Source organism: Coregonus clupeaformis, chromosome 25, assembly GCF_020615455.1.
Source record: "Coregonus clupeaformis isolate EN_2021a chromosome 25, ASM2061545v1, whole genome shotgun sequence".
Classification (NCBI taxonomy): Eukaryota; Metazoa; Chordata; class Actinopteri; order Salmoniformes; family Salmonidae; genus Coregonus; species Coregonus clupeaformis.
Genome location: NC_059216.1, coordinates 22864762 through 22885104, shown reverse-complemented (window position 1 = coordinate 22885104; position 20343 = coordinate 22864762). Strand labels below are relative to the sequence as shown.

Here is a 20343-nt window from a genome sequence, read left to right as displayed (position 1 = left end):
AGTGATTTATAGATGACCTGGAGCTAGTGGGTTTGGCGACGAATATGTAGTGAGGGCCAGCCAACGAGCGCGTATAGGTCACAATGGTGGGTAGTATATGGGGCTTTGGTGACAAAACGGATGGCACTGTGATAGACTACATCCAATTTGCTGAGTAGAGTGTTGGAAGCTATTTTGTAAATGACATCGCCGAAGTCAAGGATCGGTAGGATAGTCTGTTTTACGAGGGCATGTTTAGCAGCATGAGTGAAGGAGGCTTTGTTGCGAAATACGAAGCCGATTCTAGATGTAACTTTGGATTGGAGATGCTTAATGTGAGTCTGGAAGGAGAGTTTACGGTCTAACCAGACACCTAGGTATTTGTAGTTGTCCACATATTCTAAGTCAGACCCGTCGAGAGTAGTGATTCTAGTCGGGCGGGGGGGGTGCAAGCAGCGTTCGATTGAAGAGCATGCATTTAGTTTTACTAGCGTTTAAGAGCAGTTGGAGGCCACGGAAGGAGTGTTGTATGGCATTGAAGCTCGTTTGGAGGTTTGTTAACACAGTGTCCAATGAAGGGCCAGATGTATACAAAATGGTGTCGTCTGCGTAGAGGTGGATCTGAGAATCACCAGCAGCAAGAGCGACATCATTGATATACACAAAGAATAGAGTCGGCCCGAGAATTGAACCCTGTGGCACCCCCATAGAGACTGCCAGAGGTCCAGACAACAGGCCCTCCGATTTGACACATTGAACTCTATCTGTGAAGTAGTTGGTGAACCAGGCAAGGCAGTCATTTGAGAAACCAAGGCTATTTAGTCTGCCAATAAGAATGCGGTGATTGACAGAGTCAAAAGCCTTGGCCAGGTCGATGAAGACGGCTGCACAGTACTGTCTTTTATCGTTCGCGGTTATTATATCGTTTAGGACCTTGAGCGTGGCTGAGGTGCACCCATGACCACCTTGGAAACCAGATTGCATAGCGGAGAAGGTACGGTGGGATTCGAAATGGTCGGTGATCTGTTTGTTAACTAGGCTTTCAAATACTTTCGAAAGGCAGGGCAGGATGGATATAGGTCTGTAACAGTTTGGATCTAGAGTGTCACCCCCTTTGAAGAGGGGGATGACCGCGGCAGCTTTCCAATCTCTGGGGATCTCAGACGATACGAAAGAGAGGTTGAACAGGTTAGTAATAGAGGTTGCGACAATTTCTGGGGGGGGGGGGCATGGGCAAGTTGCAGCGGAGGGTGCAGAGCTGGTGGCCGGGGTAGGGGTAGCCAGGTGGAAAGCATGGCCAGCTTAGTGGTTAAGAGCGTTGTGCCAGTAACCGAAAGGTCACTGGTTCTAATCCCCGAGCCGACTAGGTGAAAAATCTGTCGACTTGCCCTTGAGCAAGGCACTTAACCCTAATTGCTCCTGTAAGTCGCTCTGGATAAGAGCTTCTGCTAAATGACTAAAATAAAATAATAAATAATAAAATGCTTTTTGAAATTCTCGATTATCATACATTTATCGGTGGTGACAGTGTTTCCTAGCCTCAGTGCAGTGGGTAGCTGGGAGGAGGTGCTCTTATTCTCCATGGACTTTAGTGTCCCAAAACTTTTTTGAGTTAGTGCTACAGGATACAAATTTCTGTTTGAAAAAGCTAGCCTTTGCTTTCCTAACTGCTTGTGTATATTGGTTCCTGACTTCCCTGAAAAGTTGCATATCGCGGGGGCTGTTCGATGCTAATGCAGTACGCCACAGGATGTTTTTGTGCTGGTCAAGGGCAGTCGGCGTTCCAATTCATCCCAAAGGTGTTTTCGATTGGGTTGAGATATGGGCTCGGTGCAGGCCAGTCAAGTTCTTATACACCGATCTCGACAAACCATTTCTGAATGGGTCTCCCTTTGTGCACGGGGCCGTTGTCATGCTGAAACAGGAAAGGGCCTTCCCCAAACTGTTGCCACAAAGCTGGAAGCACAGAATCGTCTAGAATGTCATTGTATGCTGTAGCATTAAGATTTCCCTTCACTGGAACTAAGGGACCTAGCCCGAACCATGAAAAACTGCCCCAGACCATTATTCCATCTCCACCAAACTTTACAGTTGGCACTATGCATTGGGGCAGGTGTCCAACAGCAGCAAACTTTACACCCTTGCACATAGGCTTGTGTGTGGCTGCTCGGCCATGAAAACCCATTTCATGAAGCTCCCAACGAACAGTTATTGTGCTGAAGTTGCTTCCAGAGGCTGTTTGGAACTTGGTAGTGAGTGTTGCAACCGAGGACAGACTATTTTTACACGCTACGCGCTTCAGCACTCTGCGATCCTGTTCTGCGAGCTTGTGTGGCCTGCAGCTTCACGGCTGAGCTGTTGTTGCTCCTCGACGTTTCCACTTCACAATAACAGCACTTACAGTTGACCGTGGCAGCTCTAGCAGGGCAAAAATTTGATGAACTGACTTGTTGGAAAGGTGGCATCCTATAACTGTGACACGTTGAAAGTCACTGAGCTCTTCAGTACGGGCCATTCTACTACCAATGTTTGTCAATGGAGATTACATGGCTGTGTGCTCGATTTTATACACCTGTCAGCCACGGGTGTGGCTGAAATAGCAGAATCCACTAATTGAAGCATAGTCCAGATTCTTTTGGCCATGTAGTGTATCTGGGGAAGGGTATAAAACAATTTCTAGAGGGTTGAAAGTTTCTAAGAGCACAGTGGTCTACATTATTGGGAAATTGAAAAAATATGGAACTACCCAGACTCTGACTAGCGCTGGCCATCCGACCAAACTGAGCAACCGGGCAAGAAGGACCTTGGTCAGGCAGGTGACCGAGAACCTAATGACCACTCTGACAGAACTACAGAGTTCCTTGGCAGAGATGGTAGAACCTGGCAAAATGACAACAGTCTCTACAGCACTTCACCAATCTGGGCTTTATGGGAGAGTGGCCAGACGGACAATGGCACATGACAATTTGCAAAAAGGCACTTGAATCCCGTTGAAAATCTGTGGAAAGACTTGAAGATTGCTGTTCACCGCCTCTCCCCATCTTAACAGAGCTTGAGAAAATCTGCAAGGAAGAATGGGAGAAAATCCCCAAAGCTGTAACACAACAAAATGTGGAATAAGTCAAGGGCTATGAATACTTTATGAAGGCACTGTAGTTAGCACCAAGCTTTAACCCCCAACTGGGGTAATGGGATATTGTACTTGTATTATGAGGATCTTATTATTTGTGATATGACAATGCATCTTAATGTAATTCAGAGTGGATTGTTAAACTCATCCTTGTTTGTTCTCTGTGCAGGCGCCCAGACAAGGTTCACATTCGAGCTGCCCAACCACAAGCTGTGTTTCCAGTCCAAGGTGTCCCCGGTGGACACCATGTCCGCCATGCCGCCCTCGGCCAACCTCAACCTCCCGCCAGTCACCATGTCTGGAGAATACATAATGGAGGACCACGAGGGCCACTCAGATTTTACCGACGACTTCCCAATCCCCATGAAGCAGGGCAACTACCTCCAGGGGAATTACCTGCGCTGTGTGGCTGAGGTGAGGCTGCAATATTCAAGTAGAATATCTCTGGTATTGCAGACTATACCTTTTATTAATATAAATGATATGTCAACACAGTTATTGTTCTATTTTGATTGTTTGTTCATTTGTTTGGATATTATCTGAGCTAGATATAAATTGGCGTCGTGCGTAATGCTCATGCGGGGTGAAATATGTATGTATTTGCGGATGTGAGTACTCTGTCCGTTCGACCTGACAAAGATCCTTGTGAATCAAAATATTGTCAATGAAGTGGTAATTGGGAGAATATTCAGTCTGTGTGGGCCTTTCTGTTATTTTCATTGATTTCAATCCCCCTTCACCTAGATTGGTTCTTTTGAGCACAACCTCACCACGGACCTCCTGAACCACCTGGTGTTCCTGCAGAAGGTTTTCATGAAGGAAGTCAATGAGGTCATCCAGAAAGTATCAGGTCTGTCCCGCTGTATAACACAAAGACACTGAAAGTTGTTGTTGTGTTTCAGTATTTTGCTTAGACACTTTGGGTTAAATGTTTGTCTATGCAGGAGGAGAGCAGCCCATCCCTCTGTGGAATGAGCATGACATCTCAACAGATGCTGACAAGCCCAAGATTCTGCTCTACTCACTCAGTCTGATGTTTAAGGTATCAGTATTTAAAACAAGAAATGTGCTGCAGTTTACATTCTTGTTACTTATTGCTTGTGTGCAGGAATGGAACGGATGACTTTTTCCTGAATTCTTATGATTTGCAGGGTATCCAGATGACAGCCACCACTCCATCCATGAGAGCGGTGCGCTTCGAGACAGGGCTGATAGAGCTGGAGCTCTCCAACAGGATCCAGTGTAAAGCCCAGCCTGGCGGCAGCAGCAGCTACCTCAAACTGTTTGGGAAGTGCCAAGTGGACCTTAACCTCGCCTTGGGCCAAATAGTCAAGCATCAGGTAGGCTACAGCAAATCAATATAGGTTGTGTTTGTTTCCATTAGCTGCTGCAATCAGATTCCTCCTTTGAGGATCAATAAAGTACTGTGTCTGCCCCTGTTTTGGGAGTTATAACTATTTCTTTATTCCACAGGTGTACGAGGAGGCGGGTTCAGACTTCCACCAGGTGGCCTACTTCCGCACTCGTATTGGCTTACGGAACGCCCTTCAGGAGGAGATCAGTGGCTCCTCGGACAAAGAGGCAGTACTCATCACTCTCAACCGGCCAATCGTCTTTGCTCAGCCTGTGGCCTTTGACAGAGGTCTTAATAGTAGACTAAGTTTTCAAATTCTCAGAATAAAATGTTCTAAATTGTATAACCTCCCTAACAAAATCGTCATAGAAAACGTCATCACTGTTTCCCTTCTCGTTGCAGCTGTGCTCTTCTGGCTGAACTACAAGGCGGCCTACGACAACTGGAACGAGCAGCGTCTGGCATTGAACAAAGACATCCACATGGCCACCAAGGAGGTGGTGGACAAGCTGCCGGGCATCCAACAGACCTCAGCCCAGGCCTTCAGCACCCTGTTCCTGCAGCTCACCGTCAACGACCTTGGAATCTGTTTGCCCATCACGAACACCTCACTGGTAGGAGGAGAATGATGATCTTAACAATGATGTTAACAATTTGGGCAATTTTTTTGCACACAAATGTTTTAGGTAGAAAGCCTTTGCAATGTGGCATGTTAAAATGGTATATAATTTTTAAGTACTGTATATTAATACATGTCGGGCTTATAGAGAAAGAGGGCACACGTCTTGGACACACAATGCTCCTAAGAATAGTTTTACATGTAACAAATAATAGTTATTACATTTCAGTGTATTTTACTACCCAAACCCTGACGGTGCTCAATTTTGTCTTTGACCCGTAGACCTATTTTTTTTTATCAGACCTTGTCCTGAAACTGTTTATGTGTGTTACATTGATATGAGCTAAATTGTAAGAAATATGCTTGTCTGAAAGTGGCACACAGTGTGAGTAATCGTCAAATCATGGGTCATCTCGTTCGCAAAAGAGCTGATCCAAAGTTTTCTCAAATGGGTTATTCTTCTTTACAACAATTTTTTGTCGCAATGCTTCATTTGAATCAGAACCAATTATAAAAACACAAAATATAGAAGAATGAGTATATACTAGTAGTAGTTTGGTGAATTTGAATAACTTCAGTGACTTTATTAAAATATAGTTGGCTATATGGGAAGAGTTTTTCTGAAGCACGTTACTTGAAGGAGCATTTCCGGACACACACTGGAGAGAAACCTTACTCCTGCTCTGTCTGTGAGAAGAGTTTTGCAAGATCAGCAGACCTTTTAGTCCACCACAAAGATCATACAGGAGAGAAACCTTACAGCTGCGCTAAACGCGGACAGCGCTTCATTAGTTCTCAAAAACTTCAGAGACACCAGAAAACTCATGTTGGTTCACCACCTGTTGAGTTTCAAAACCCTGTTACAATTGAAGGAGGGATGGAGGGAGAAGATGAGGAGGAGGAAGTTGGTGGTCTGATTCATTCAGATGGAGAAAAAGTTGGTTGGGATCTTCATCGTCTCAACAAGAGTTCTGACAAGGAGGGGAGAGCCTCTACATCAGGAGTACCTAAAGAAACCCAGGGGAATCTCAAAGCTCAGAGATACAGTTGCTCTGTATGTGGGAAAGACTGGAAACGGTTATTTGATCTGAAAAGACACATGACAACACACACAGGAGAGAAACCGTACAGCTGTTCTGTCTGTGGGAAGGGTTTCACAAGATCATCAGACCTTAAAATACACAATAGAGTTCATACAGGAGAGAAATCTTCCAGCTGTGCCGAATGTGGCCAGAGCTTCACCACTTCTCAGAGTCTTGGGAGACACAAGAAGAGACGCCACAGCTCACTTCCTGAGGAGGACCTAGCTGCAGAGGTAAAGAGTGAGGAGGACTTCACTAGTATCAGTGATGAAGAGGAGGAGGAGGAAACCTCTGCTGTGGAAGGGGGAAACAAGGACTAGCCTTACATATCATGATGTAAAAGCTACTGTACAGCAGGGTTTGGATCCATTCAGGAAGTTCAATTGAGGACAGCTTAATGAATGAACAACAGAGACAGAATGCAAATATGAAAGTTTATTAAAATAGTTACGAGTTCAGGTGGGCCCTGTATGTATGTATGTGTATGTGTGTGTGTGTGTGTGTATGTGTATATATATATATATATATCTCACTATATTAACACAGCCTGGAGTTCAGGTGGGCCTTCAGCAAACAAAGGAAAGGAGGGGTCCTCAACAACAATGACAAAAATGCCTCCTGTAGCTCAGTTGGTAGAGCATGTTAACAACTTAACTGTAAGTCGCTCTGGATAAGAGCGTCTGCTAAATGACTAAAATGTAAATGTAAATGTATATACACTCAGTGGCCAGTTTATTACGTACACCCATCTATTACCGGGTCAGACCCCACGATGCCTCCAGAACAGCCTAAATTCTTTGGGTCATGGAAACATTGCCCAATTGGTATCAAGGGACCTAACAAGTGCCAGAAAAACATTCCCCACACCATTACACCACTGCCACCAGCCTGAACCGTTGACACCAGGCAGGATGGGGCCATGGACTCATGCTGCTTACGCCAAATTCTGACTCTGCCATCAGCATGACGCTACAGGAACCGGGATTCATCGGACCAGGCAATGTTTTTCCACTCCTCAATCGTGGAACCTTGTGTGGTCGTCTGCTACAATAGCCATTCTCCTTCGACCTCTCATCAACAAGCTGTTTTCGCCCACAGGACTGCCGCTGACTGGATGTTTTTTGTTTGTCTCACCATTCTCTGCAAACCCTAGACACTGTCGTGCGTGAAAAGCCCAGGAGGCTGGCTGTTTCTGAGATAGTGGAACTGGCGCGCCTGGCACCGACGATCATACCACACTCAAAGTCGCTTAGGTCACTCGTTTTGCCCATTCTAACGTTCAATCAAACAGTAACTGAATGCCTCAATGCCTGTCTGCCTGCTTTAGGAGCGAACCATTTTCGTGAAAGGGGTGGTGTACCTAATAAAGTGTAGCTAGCTGCAGTAGTATGTAGCTGAATAGATACAATTAGGCCAAAATTAGGTCAAAGTTGGAATTTGACTACATCCACAGTCCCTAGTGGTTTCTCTTACAAGTTAGTGAAAGTTATAATTGTATCTCTTATCTCCATAGAAAGGACATATACCAGGGTTCGAAGGCATCCGCTCTGAAGCTGGGGCCAGCAGATCTGTAGGCCCGCAAAAATATGCACGAAAAGTAATTTACAATCTATTCAATCTCTTGTGAACACTTGTGTGATGTTATTCAACGGTCTATTACTGTTTTACTTGTAGCAACCTGTTATAAGTGTTTGTGACGCAATCTTGACACAATGCTGACATAACAGGTTATGGCAGTGAACAACCAACAATTTAATTGAGACAACTGACATAACTTTAATGAAGCTTGAAATGGTTTGACTGGTTGAATGTCTCACCTTTACGGTCAACATTACACACAGGCACATTTCCTATTCCTAAGTAATATACTTTATTTAAAGGTTGGCCAATATGATGCTTAAAACCGTTATTAAATAGTTTTTAACCATTAGTAAACCATTAAATTATTAGGTTTCAAGCAGCAAACTTGTGCATATGTTCATATAATTTCATGAATTATTACAAACACCTGTAATCATAATATGATACATGGATAAATAACAAGCCTTACATGTGTGTTGAGTTTAATTGTTAACAAACTAGTTAATGTTTATAAACAGACCGTCAAATAAAATGTTACCGTAACACTTCACCTATTCCTAACACACGACTGACTCTTAACCTTAATGTTATCCCTGTGCTAGACTTACCAGTAACCTAACTTTAACATCTTACTCCCCCATCCACCCTTAAACCTCGATCCTCACAGGCCAACCACAGCATTGACTTTGACACGGGCTCGGCCCTGGTGCTGACCATCGAGAGCACGCTGATCACCGCCTGCTCCTCTGAGTCGCTGGTCAGCAAGGGCCACTTCAAGAACTTCTGCATCCGCTTCGCTGAGGGCTTTGAGACCTCCTGGGACGACTGGAAGCCTGAGATCCGAGGAGACATGATCATGAACGCCTGTGAGTGATTGGACCGTGAGATGTTGGCTTTTACATACAGACTGGGATTGAAAATGCATGAAATCAGAAAATGGGCCGGCTTGTCTATAAGAGCTGGGCCTGGAAAAGCTGAGGTTTTAAGTTTAACATCAGAAGATTACTTTATAAAGATTAAGTACATAAAACAACATAGGGAAAGTCTTCAGCTTCACCAAGATATTGAGTACCAAAGGGACCAATGCCTTTTGATATTCCACCCTACTTAAGCTGTACATGTGCCTAACTTCCTGCAGTGTGGTCCCCTACACGGTGCCGGTCCTCTTTTTGATGTAATATTTGAATGTGTTGATTTTGTAGGTGTTGTTCCAGATGGCACATATGAAGTGTGCTCCAGAACCACAGGCCAGCCTTCTGCAGGTAAGTACTTCACTGATAATGGGCATTAAACCTTGTGTATATTATGAAAGGGGTTAGTTTGACTGTGAACGTTGTCAAGCTGTTATCCAAAACACAGCACAGCTGTTTTCTACTTCTTTGTGAACAAGATCTTTGTATTCTAGTGAGTGATAGATGGATTTAGTGTTGGAAAATATTATTTCTCCCTCCATGTGCGACCATCAGAAAGCAGCAGTGCAGGCACCTGGGCGCTGAACGTGCTGTGGAAAATGTGTGGTATCGACGTCCACATGGACCCCAACATTGGCAAGCGTCTCAATGCCCTAGGCAACACACTGACCTCGCTGACTGGAGAGGAGAATGCGGATGACATCGCTGACCTCAACTCAATCAACATGGTCAACTTGTCTGATGAGGATGAGGCCGACACCATGTCACCCACCATCCATTTGGTCAGTCTTTTCAGTCTTTCCCTAACCATGATAACCATGCTGAATATTTGTGTATCACTTTGAACATATGAATTGTATAACTTTGAGTGTGTTCGTGTCCTGTGAGTTTAATGCCTGTGATTCTGTTGCAGTACAACCACGAGATGATTTAAAAGACTCTTAAACCACTATGATTGTGTTAGAGATTATTGTTGCTCTGTGTGCGTGTGTAAAATCCCTGACTGTGTGTCAAGAATGTAAAAAAGCACTGAGTGTCAAGACTGCATGTCTGTTCAAACCATGTCAACCCATTACAGCCACTGTGACAGCACTAAAAGCTAACCAAGTGACTTAGTCCATGCACCCAGTTGAACCTTGTCTTGGGCGTATCCATCCCATTGCTTGCAGGGGAGCCCAGAGGGAGAGTGCAGCAGCCCCAGGCTCACGTTCAGGACGCGGCTGGTAAACAGCATACTGGGCCTGAAAAGCCCCAGTGTCCAGAGTGTCTCGGTACCAGGCGACTACCTAAACGACTATGCCCCTCCCCAGTCCAGAGGGAACAGGGCCAGGGCTCCCAGACCCCTATCCTGGGGATGTGTATGTACTGTAGCCCATCCTCAACTGCCCCACTCTATTCTCCTGTCTTCTGGGCCCGTTAATCATGCTAAGGGTGACATTAAGGCTTTATTGTCCAGATTTCAAGCTGCAGAATGGATTTCAATTGCTAAGTGACACAATTGTGTATTTGGAGAAGAAACTAACGGCAAACTAGGGATGGACATTTGAATCAAGTTCACAATTCGAATAATATTATTACATTTTTTAGGGATATCTGGATAATTGAAATGCATGTTAAATTAAAATTTTTGTAACTTTGGAAATGGCTTGCTGCGTAGCCTGCGTGACTTGGGGAGAGAGGTGCCGCTCTGCTTTCTTGCAGCAATTGAGTTTAATTGAGGCTATTTTGCTGCACTTCCCATCCTTGTCTACAACAACTTCATTGAGATTCATGTGTCAAAGTACGACGTGAATGAGGTAGGCGAAGTCAAACGCAGGACACCGAGCGACTGGAAACGATACTTTACTAACAAAGTAACCAGAATACAAAACAACCTCCAAACAGGAAGGGGAATACCCGCACACTAGCAACTGCCGAAAATGACGAGAACAATCACACACAACACACAATGAACGACAGAGGGTTAAATAGGGAATACAATACAACATAATAGGAAACAGGTGTACACAATCAAGACAAAACAAGTCAAACACAGAAACATAGATCGGTGGCAGCTAGTACTCCGGGGACGACGAACGCCGAAGCCTGCCCGAGCAAGGAGGAGGAGCAGCCTCGGCTGATTCCGTGACATAATGGTTGCTGATGGTTGCTCGTTGTAGCCTACTACTTCTCATTTAGCTTATTTACGTAATTTCAATTCCCATTTTGCATTGATTAGAGATCTCCCACGTTGCTTGCCACTTTGATTGGCTGACAATAACAAACCCATGTAGGCTACACTGTGTTTTTATGGGGTGCATGTTATAAAAACTAAATTCAAAAGTTTGTTTTATTGAATTAAGAATTTAAAATGTCATGGTATATCCTTGTGTGTAGCAATGTCACATATATACTTTAATTTAATTTAGACAAAGCCTTTTAATTGTTAAAATAGGCCTATTATTTATTTTTATGTTTATGAATACTCTCGCAAGTATTCGAATATTCATGCCCATCCCCATATCAAAAATAATATTGTCACTTAGCAATTGACTCAGTGGGGTTTAAGCGCTTCTGGTTCTATTTTCACCTGGTTACACATGTTGTGTTAACTCCCTCATCCGAGAATTGGGTCACCAATCAGTCCCAAAGGTCTCTAGTATTATGGTGATGGTGACTCAAATTTTGCATATTTTTCTGCTGTTTATGTGTGTGTATAACATGATAATTGGCTAAGGTGGTGAATCCTTCTCCCTCCTGTCTCCTGATTCTGCCGCTTCGACCCAACTCTCCTCCCTTTCCCGCATCCTATGACTCACACTGTCCCCTTTCCTCCCGGCCCGCTCGGCCCTCCCCTCCTGCTCCGTGGCTGAGTGACTCATTGCGAGCTTAAATAAAATTCTGGAGGACATATCATCCTTTCACTCCCTCCTCTCTACCTTCTCTTCCTCTGTATCCGCCGCTAAAGCTTTCTACCACTCAAAATGTCAAGCTTCTGCTGCTAACCCTAGGAAACTATTTTCCACCTTCTCCTCCCTCCTTAATCCTCCATCCCCTCCCCCTCCCTCCTCCCTCACTGCGGACAACTTTGTCAACCACTTTGAAAAGAAGGTTGACGACATCCACTACTTATTCACTCAGCCTATTAAGTCCACTGGTCTCACTCACACATAACTACCCTACGCCTTGATCTCTTTCTCCCCCCTCTCTCTCTCTCCAGTCTGACCGCCCGACAACCTGCCCGCTCATCCCCATCCCCTCCTCCCTTCTCCAGACCATCTCTGCAGACCTTCTCCCATTCCTCACTTCCCTCATCAACTCATCCCTGATGACTTCAAAATGGCCCGAGTTGCTCCCCTCCTCAAGAAACCAACACTCGACTCATCTGAGGTCAAAAACTATAGACCACTATAGTATCACTTCTTTCCAAAACACTTGAGCGTGCTGTCTCTGATCTTTCTCGTTATCGCTCTCTCAGAACGATCTTCTTGACCCTAACCAGTCAGGCTTCAAGACGAGTCACTCAACCGAGACTGCTCTTCTCTGTGTCACGGAGGATCTCCACACTGCCAAAGTTGAGACACTACTCTGTTGTCATCCTCCTAGATCTATCCGCTGCCTTTGACACCGTGAACCATCAGATCCTCCTCTCCCCCCTCTCAGGGCTGGGCGTCTCAGGCTCTGCACACTCTTGGATTGCATCCTACCTGGCAGGCGGCTCCTACCAGGTGACGTGGACAGGATCTGTGTTTGCACCACGTACTCTCACTACTGGTGTCCCCAGGGCTCGGTTCTAGGCCCTCTTCTCTCTATACACCAAGTCACTCTGCTCTGTCATATCCTCACATGGTCTCTCATATCATTGCTATGCGGATGACACTCAACTAATATTCTCCTTCTCCCCTTCTGACACCCAGGTGGCGACACGCATCTCTGCGTGCCTGGCAGATATCTCAACTTGGATGTCGGCCCATTACCTCAACCTCGACAAGACCGAGATGCTCTTCCTCCCGGTCAAAGACCTCTCCATCACGGTTGACAACTCCACAGTGTCGCCCTCCCACAGCGCAAAGAACCTTGGCGTGACCCTGGACAACACCCTGTCGTTCTCTGCAAACATTAAAGCAGTGACTCGCTCCTGCAAGTTCATGCTCTACAACATCCGTAGTGTACGATCCTACCTCACATGGGAAGCGGCTCAGGTCCTAATCCAGTCACTTGACCTCTCCTGTCTGGACTACTGCAACTCGCTGTTGGCTGGGCTCCCCGCTTGTGCCATCAAACCCCTGCAACTTATCCAGAACTCTGCAGCCGCCTGGTTTTCAACCTTCCCAAGTTGTCTCATGTCACCCCGCTCCTCCGCACACTCCACTGGCTTCCAGTGGTTAGCTCGTATCCACTACAAGACCATGGCGCTTACCTACGGAACAGCAAGAGGAACTGCCCCTCCCTACCTTCAGGATATGCTCAAACCCCCCCCGCCTTTCTAGCTCTGACTCTACTGATGGCTACTTTGAGAAAAACTTTACTTTCTATGCCAGTGATATGTGGTTCTTCCACCTAGCTATCTTAAGATGAATGCACTAACTGTAAGTCGCTCAGGATAAGAGCGTCTGATAAATCACTACAATGTCAAATGTAGCTGTGTAACTTTGGTGTAATAATTAATTATTGCTTTAATACCTTAGTTTTGTGTCGTGATAACCCAGGTTGGAGGTGTAATCTAATTTAGGTTATTTAATTGTGGTGTAATCTAGGTTATACATATAATCAAACATTCTGGGGTGTAATATGTGAATTACAGGGTGTAATTTGTCCTCTATACTCCACAGGAGACTATAGACCTCAGGCGGCAGATGGCAGTGGGCAACCAGATCTTGGATCCAAGAAGAGGGAAGTTAAACAAAAGAATAGTGGACATCAGAGAGCTGAACGAGCAGGCCAAAGTCATTGATGACCTCAAGTAAGAGTTCTTGTCAAACACCAAAACCAAGGATCAATCCTTGAAGTCAGATCACTCATCTCCAGTTCATGTAATGTATACTGTATGTTCTCCTTTCACAGGAAACTGGGAGCGAGTGAGGGCACAATCAACCAGGAGATCCAGCGCTACCAGCAGCTAGAGTCTGTGGCCGTCAACGACATTAGGAGAGACGTCCGCAAGAAACTACGACGCTCCAGCATGAGGGTGAGACCACTACGCATTTACTACCACCCTTTTGTTGGGCTTAATACTTCTGGACTGTTAGTGTCTTTATTTGAAAACCATTTGTAAATCCTGCAACTTACAACTCCATTCATCTGAATTGAAATGGAAAGGACACCAGCACTGATAAACCCTGATCACTTGTTTGTATGCTTCTCCACCAGGCTGCATCTCTAAAGGACAAGTGGGGTCTGGGGTACAAACCCAGCTATAATCGCTCCAAGAGCATCTCTACAGCAGCAGGGAGGCCTCCACTTAAAAGGATGGAACGCCAAAGGTACTGTAAGATAATTTCTTGTCCGCAGCTGAAACCAAGCAGGCTAGGGGTACATTCTGTATCAATTCAGTAAAATCAGGATTGGGAATTGAATTTAAATTATTTTTCCTAATTTCCCGCTCAGTTCCAGAATAGGAGACGTAGATGACTTGCCGGACATCAGAGTAGACGCATCCTCCCCTGGACCAAGAGTTACCTTCAACATCCAGGACACGGTAATGTATAGAAAGACGACAATAATCCTCATGGTAGTTAATAACAATTGGATTCTCCAAGATGGCAGTTGCACAGCGTTTTATTGAGTTAGGGCATCATTTCATCCTCCATGTCCTTGTTTATCACTATGACAGGCCTCTTGACCTGAGGCTGTGTGTGTCTAAACATTGTAGAATCGCTCTGATATGTCAGCGGCAGCTAAGTGTTAGCTTTTCAGCTTACTTGTAGCTTGAGGGAGAGTTAAAGGAATAATCCACTCAAAAACTATATTTTAGTATTTTTCTTAATTAGTCCACTGTTGATGCAGTCCCAAAATGTTTTGCATGTGAGCAATCAGGTTTTCAAGATGTAGGACTTTCAAAAAGTAAATTGTAACTTGCCACATCACCATGATGACGCAAAATGCATCATATGATGCGGCAAATTACAAGAGTTTTGGAGTGGATTATTCCTTGAAGTGTGCCTTTTGAGTGCAAAATCCCCACTTGAACATGTTGCCATGCTTTCATTTTTGGGATGGAATCCATTGTTCTCTTTCTGTTCAACTGAAGATTAATAATCAGGACTCTACAAACCGACCAGTCAGTCCAGGAGAGGTCTTCAAGGTATTTGTAATACAATAAAAAACAATCCCAAACAAATGAAAATCAAAAAGAACCTTCTTCCACTTCTTCCTCTAATAATAACTGATTTGTTTGAAAACATGGAAATTCAAAACAGGATGGTGAGATATAGGCTAGTAGTATCAATCAATGCTTGATTCTCATGTATGTTGGTTTGATGCATGCCTTACCATCTTTAGTAGCAAGAGATCAGCAAGTCAAGTGCACTCTAGCTAATATTTTTTACTCACAATACAACTCAAATGGCAATATGGTTAGTAGGGACTAATATGCTCGTAATAACAAGGCTTTCTACCAGCCATTGCTTCTGGTTATGTGTTACAAAAAAAACTAATTATTCACCGCATGGCTACGTCATCGGCGATATTGCGGCTTTGTAGATATGGATAGACTTATGCATGTAGGCCTGCATAGTGTGCTATACATGTATATACTAAATGTTTAAGATTATATTTCAATGTGCCATTGATTCACACATTCCCATCCTATTATGGAATTCCATGTCGCTCCAAATCAACTTCTTTCAACCACAGATCAATTTTTCTAACTGCAGCAGCTATGCATGGCCAACCGTAGTAGCTAGGATTTAAAACCTTTAGGTTGTATAGAGCCTCTGAGCCTAAAACTCTAAACCCTTAGCTTGGCCAACCTCAGAATAATTGTGCCTCAAAGCCATGACTAGAGGAAACATTGAGGTTTCTTCCTTTACTTTTTGAAAATGTGTACTTTATGCAAACTGCTCTTAGTTGGTGATTGTTTATGGCTATACTGTCCTTTGTGAGAGGTTGCAATGTTTATCAGCTTTATCCACTGTCCTGAGAGAAGACGTTGTCCTGCAGCTTCTTTCTGCCCAGGTGTCTTCATCCTTATCTTCATCCTCTTCATCTCTCACTCCATATCGCTTTCCTCTGTCTTCTCCCAGAGCACTGCCTGTGGGAGGAAAATAAACTTCAAGCACATAGCAGTCTGTATTACTGGACATTGTAGCCTCTAGTTATGTACATTACATCTAGCAATAGCCATGATATTGGCCATGTTTCAAAAATGTTTTTAAAGATGCCAAGCTAACCAACCATGATAAATGTATTACTACACGAACATAGTTACTTTGAGCAGGATGCTATCTGCTACAGCTTTATGAGCGCTTTCAATATGTTGACCTTTTCTAATTAAAAGAGTCTAGCTGTCCCCCTCTCAACCCTTCCCATATGTTCTCTGCTGAAGTTTCCGGAGGAGACAGAAATGGACCTGTTATCCATCACCATTGATGAGCCACTCCATCCTCATCTTCATCACCTTCATCATTGCCCATCCGTTAGCGAAGGACCCCACTCAGTGTTCAGTGCCCCTGCAACCCCCGCCGTCTTCTCACCTGGCATTCCCTTCCAGCACGACGACATGCGGCGCGACGAGCTCTCCTCCTCTTCCTCAGAGGACTCCGACAAGGAGGAAGAGTTTGACCGCGAGAGGTCGTCCGGCTACTTCAGGAGGACTGTGTGAGTTATCCCCCCTCCCCTTTCCACCTCTCTCTCGTCCTTGTTTATATTTGTTGGGCCGGTTTCCAGAACCATATTAAACCTACTACTAGACTAAAAAGCATGCAATTTCATTTAAAAAAACATTTTCTCCTATTTTCCTGCCTAGTAAACATGACCCCCGTTTGTTCTGCTGTCGCAGCCAACCGCCACACAGAAAACCATCGGGCTTCGCCGCTGTCAGCCAGCTGTTCAGTGAGCGCTGGCCCAGCACACCCACCAACCGCAGCCTCATGAGCTCAGTCACCGAGAGGAACATCGACTTTGAGCTGGACGTGCGTGTGGAGATCGACAGTGGCAAGTGTGTCCTGCACCCCACCACCCAGCAGCCCGAGCACGAGGATGTCTCCTTCAGAAGGTACGGCACTTGAACCCTAGGGATCTTCTAACTATTTAATAACTTATGCTTTATTATAATCTAGACAAGTCATAAAGTATTATACCTACAGGCTTTAAATTAATCCCCTAGAGTCGATGTCCGCGCCCCGCAGACATCTAATTAGCATAATAATAAAACATATCCATCAAAATACGTCAGTTTAAACTAGAGATATGCATAGGCTGCGTCTCAATCCACCGCATCCGTCAATGGCAGCCTTCCGCATCTGCGGTGGAAGGTGTCTCATGGTTTGTCAGACCATGAGACATCCCGAAAATCGGTCTTCTCACGAAAACATCTGTAGCGTCCGAACTGTTTGGCCAAAAAAACTAATATGACCAATCTATGGAAAGATGAGACTCTCACGAACACAATGATATTCTCTATGATGCCCCCCTTTGCCCTCAGAACAGTCTCAATTCGTCAGGGCATGGACTCTACAAAGTGTCGAAAGCGTTCCGCAGGGATGCTTGCCCATGTTGACTCCAATGCTTCCCACAGTTGTGTCAAGTTGGCTGGATGTTCTTTGGGTGGTGGACCATTCTTGATACACACGGGAAACTGTTGAGCGTGAAAAACCCAGCAGTGTTGCAGTTCTTTAAAAAAAAAATCTATATATATATATACACTACCGTTCAAAAGTTTGGGGTCACTAAAAAATGTCCTTGTTTTCCATGAAAACATACATGAAATTAGTTAGAATAGGAAATATAGCAAAATGCATAGGAAATGTAGTCATTGACAAAGTTAGAAATAATGATTTTTAATTGAAATAGTAATTGTGTCCTTCAAACTTTGCTTTCATCAAAGAATCCTCCATTTGCAGCAATTACAGCCTTGCAGACCTTTGGCATTCTAGTTGTCAATTTGTTGAGGTAATCTGAAGAGATTTCACCCCATGCTTCCTGAAGCACTTCCCACAAGTTGGATTGGCTTGATGGGCACTTCTTACGTACCAGACGGTCAAGCTGCTCCCACAACAGCTCAATAGGGTTGAGATCCGGTGACTGTGCTGGCCACTCCATTATAGACAGAATACCAGCTGACTGCTTCTTCCCTAAATAGTTATTGCATAGTTTGGAGCTGTGCTTTGGGTCATTGTCCTGTTGTAGGAGGAAATTGACTCCAAACAAGCGCCCTCCACAGGGTATGGCATGGCGTTGCAATATGGAGTGATAGCCTTCCTTCTTCAAGATCCCTTTTACCCTGTACAAATCTCCCACTTTACCACCACCAAAGCATCCCCAGACCATCACATTGCCTCCACCATGCTTGACAGATGGCATCAAGCACTCCTCCAGCATCTTTTCATTTGGTCTGCGTCTCACAAATGTTCTTCTTTGTGATCCGAACACCTCAAACTTCGATTCATCTGTCCATAACACTTTTTTCCAATCTTCCTCTGTCCAGTGTCTGTGTTCTTTTGCCCATCTTAATTTTTTTTTTTTATTGGCCAGTCTGAGATATGGCTTCTTCTTTGCAACTCTGCCTAAAAGGTCAGCATCCCGGAGTTGCCTCTTCACTGTTTTGCGGGTACTATTTAATGACGCTGCCAGTTGAGGACCTGTGAGGCGTCTGTTTTTCAAACTAGACACACTAATGTATTTGTCCTCTTGCTCAGTTGTGCACCGGGGTCTCCCACTCCTCTTTCTATTCTGGTTAGAGCCTGTTTGCGCTGTTCTGTGAAGGGAGTAGTACACAGCGTTGTACGAGATCTTCAGTTTCTTGGCAATTTCTTGCATGGAATAGCCTTCATTTCTCAGAACAAGAATAGACTGACGAGATTCAGAAGAAAGTTATTTGTTTCTGGCCATTTTGAGCCTGTAATCGAACCCACAATTTCTGATGCTCCAGATACTCAACTAGTCTCAAGAAGGCCAGTTTTATTGCTTCTTTAATCAGCACAACAGTTTTCAGCTGTGCTAACATAATTGCTAAATGGTTTTCTAATAGTCAATTAGCCTTTTAAAATGATAAACTTGGATTAGCAAACACAACGTGCCATTGGAACACAGGACTGATGGTTGCTGATAATGGGCCTCTGTACGCCTGTGTAGATATTCCATAAAAAATCAGCCGTTTCCAGCTACAATAGCCATTTACAGCATTAACAATGTCTACACTGTATTTCTGATCAATTTGATGTTATTTTAATGGACAAAAATAATTGTTTTTCTTTCGAAAACAAGGACATTTCTTAGTGACCCCAAACTTCTGAACGGTAGTATATATGTGTACAAAACTATTACAATCATTTTGTGATCTTTCTGATATCTCTCAGATATAGGACAGACACTTTAAAACAAACTACCCTTTGATTTATTTTTTTCCATGTATGAATCTGTTATTCAATGCGTTTCTATGGGCTAATAGCAGTAAGGCCAAATTCAATGTTTAATCAAATATTGTTTTTATATATTTTTTTATTCCTAAAGGGGTCATACAATTAAAAATCAAATAGCTAAATGATCCTTGGTATGACCATCTTAAAATAATTCCATATGTTAGCTTAGTACCCCCCTCCCGGCTTAGACTCTTAAGGATGAAGTATTACCAAAGTTTCTAGAAAGCTATTTAACCTCCCGTACTGTAGGAGTTGTGACCGCAGCTCCAGGAGTCTGGACCAGGAGTCTCCACCCAAGAAGAAGAAGCTCCAGCCCACTTACACCTCAACCACCCACCTCCTGGCCGGGAAGAAGGTGCCTTCCTCTCTGCAGACCAAATCCAGTGACCTGGAGACAACGGTCTTTTACATTCCGGGAGTGGATGTCAAGGTCAGTTCATTTGCTTTCACGCCATTACTGTTATATTATGGTATAAATAGTGTTTAAACGATGACCCATCAATTTGATGCATTAAATGGTAGGAACTATATTGCCATTGATAACCTTAGAGTTAAACTATTCTGCTGCGCCATAACCAATCAAAGCTGATTAGGCCATATATGGATCTGTGCCGTTCACTTTGAACTGGACTGTTTTTACAGCATGAGCGGTTGTGAGTAGATGCGCTTGTTTTGAGATCAAAGCGAGAGGTACATGTAGCGACGTGCACATTTGTACATTTGTTCATATCCTTTTCTAATTAGTGAGTTATTAGCCCAGTTATAGATAATTTGTAGTCAGCAATGGGGGAGTGATTGCTTCCTACAAGAGCACAAAACGTGCATTTCTAGACATCTTTGAAAAGCGAGTCAGGAAAATAGCTTCTTTTTTTTTTCTTAAAGGGGCAGTGTTATATTTTGAGTCAGGCTTGAATAAGCTAAGTAGCCAATAGGCACAGGGTAGCATAATTTGTCTGATTCTCTGTAATGGGAATAATGATGCATTTTATTTTGTAAAGTGGTTTCTTGCCTCAAACAACACAACAACATTTTCAGTCACATCCTTGTCTGAAGGACAAGTGGATAAACAGGTTAATGTCAAGCCCTGCATGTTTTTTTCCAAAAGTCTCATGGAATGTAGGCCTACCT

General features: G+C 44.1%; 1 protein-coding gene across 11 annotated transcripts in view; it reads left to right on the top strand.

Moving 5' to 3' along the window:
- Nucleotides 1-20343, top strand: part of LOC121539417 (transmembrane protein KIAA1109 homolog) — a 142994-nt gene that overhangs the window by 92989 nt on the left and 29662 nt on the right. For 8 of the 11 annotated variants that reach the window (XM_041847908.2, XM_041847901.2, XM_041847903.2 and 5 more), the window contains 19 exons: nt 3279-3523; nt 3854-3959; nt 4054-4151; nt 4261-4449; nt 4583-4751; nt 4866-5077; nt 7678-7761; nt 8413-8611; nt 8948-9007; nt 9212-9438; nt 9826-10014; nt 13468-13598; nt 13700-13823; nt 14006-14118; nt 14243-14333; nt 14886-14939; nt 16182-16453; nt 16635-16850; nt 19465-19645. In XM_041847908.2, coding sequence (XP_041703842.2) covers nt 3279-3523; nt 3854-3959; nt 4054-4151; nt 4261-4449; nt 4583-4751; nt 4866-5077; nt 7678-7761; nt 8413-8611; nt 8948-9007; nt 9212-9438; nt 9826-10014; nt 13468-13598; nt 13700-13823; nt 14006-14118; nt 14243-14333; nt 14886-14939; nt 16182-16453; nt 16635-16850; nt 19465-19645 — 2960 coding nt within the window. The remainder of the gene's footprint in view (nt 1-3278; nt 3524-3853; nt 3960-4053; nt 4152-4260; nt 4450-4582; nt 4752-4865; nt 5078-7677; nt 7762-8412; nt 8612-8947; nt 9008-9211; nt 9439-9825; nt 10015-13467; nt 13599-13699; nt 13824-14005; nt 14119-14242; nt 14334-14885; nt 14940-16181; nt 16454-16634; nt 16851-19464; nt 19646-20343) is intronic. The other 3 variants (XM_041847910.2, XM_041847911.2, XM_041847907.2) reach the window with 3 other exon arrangements.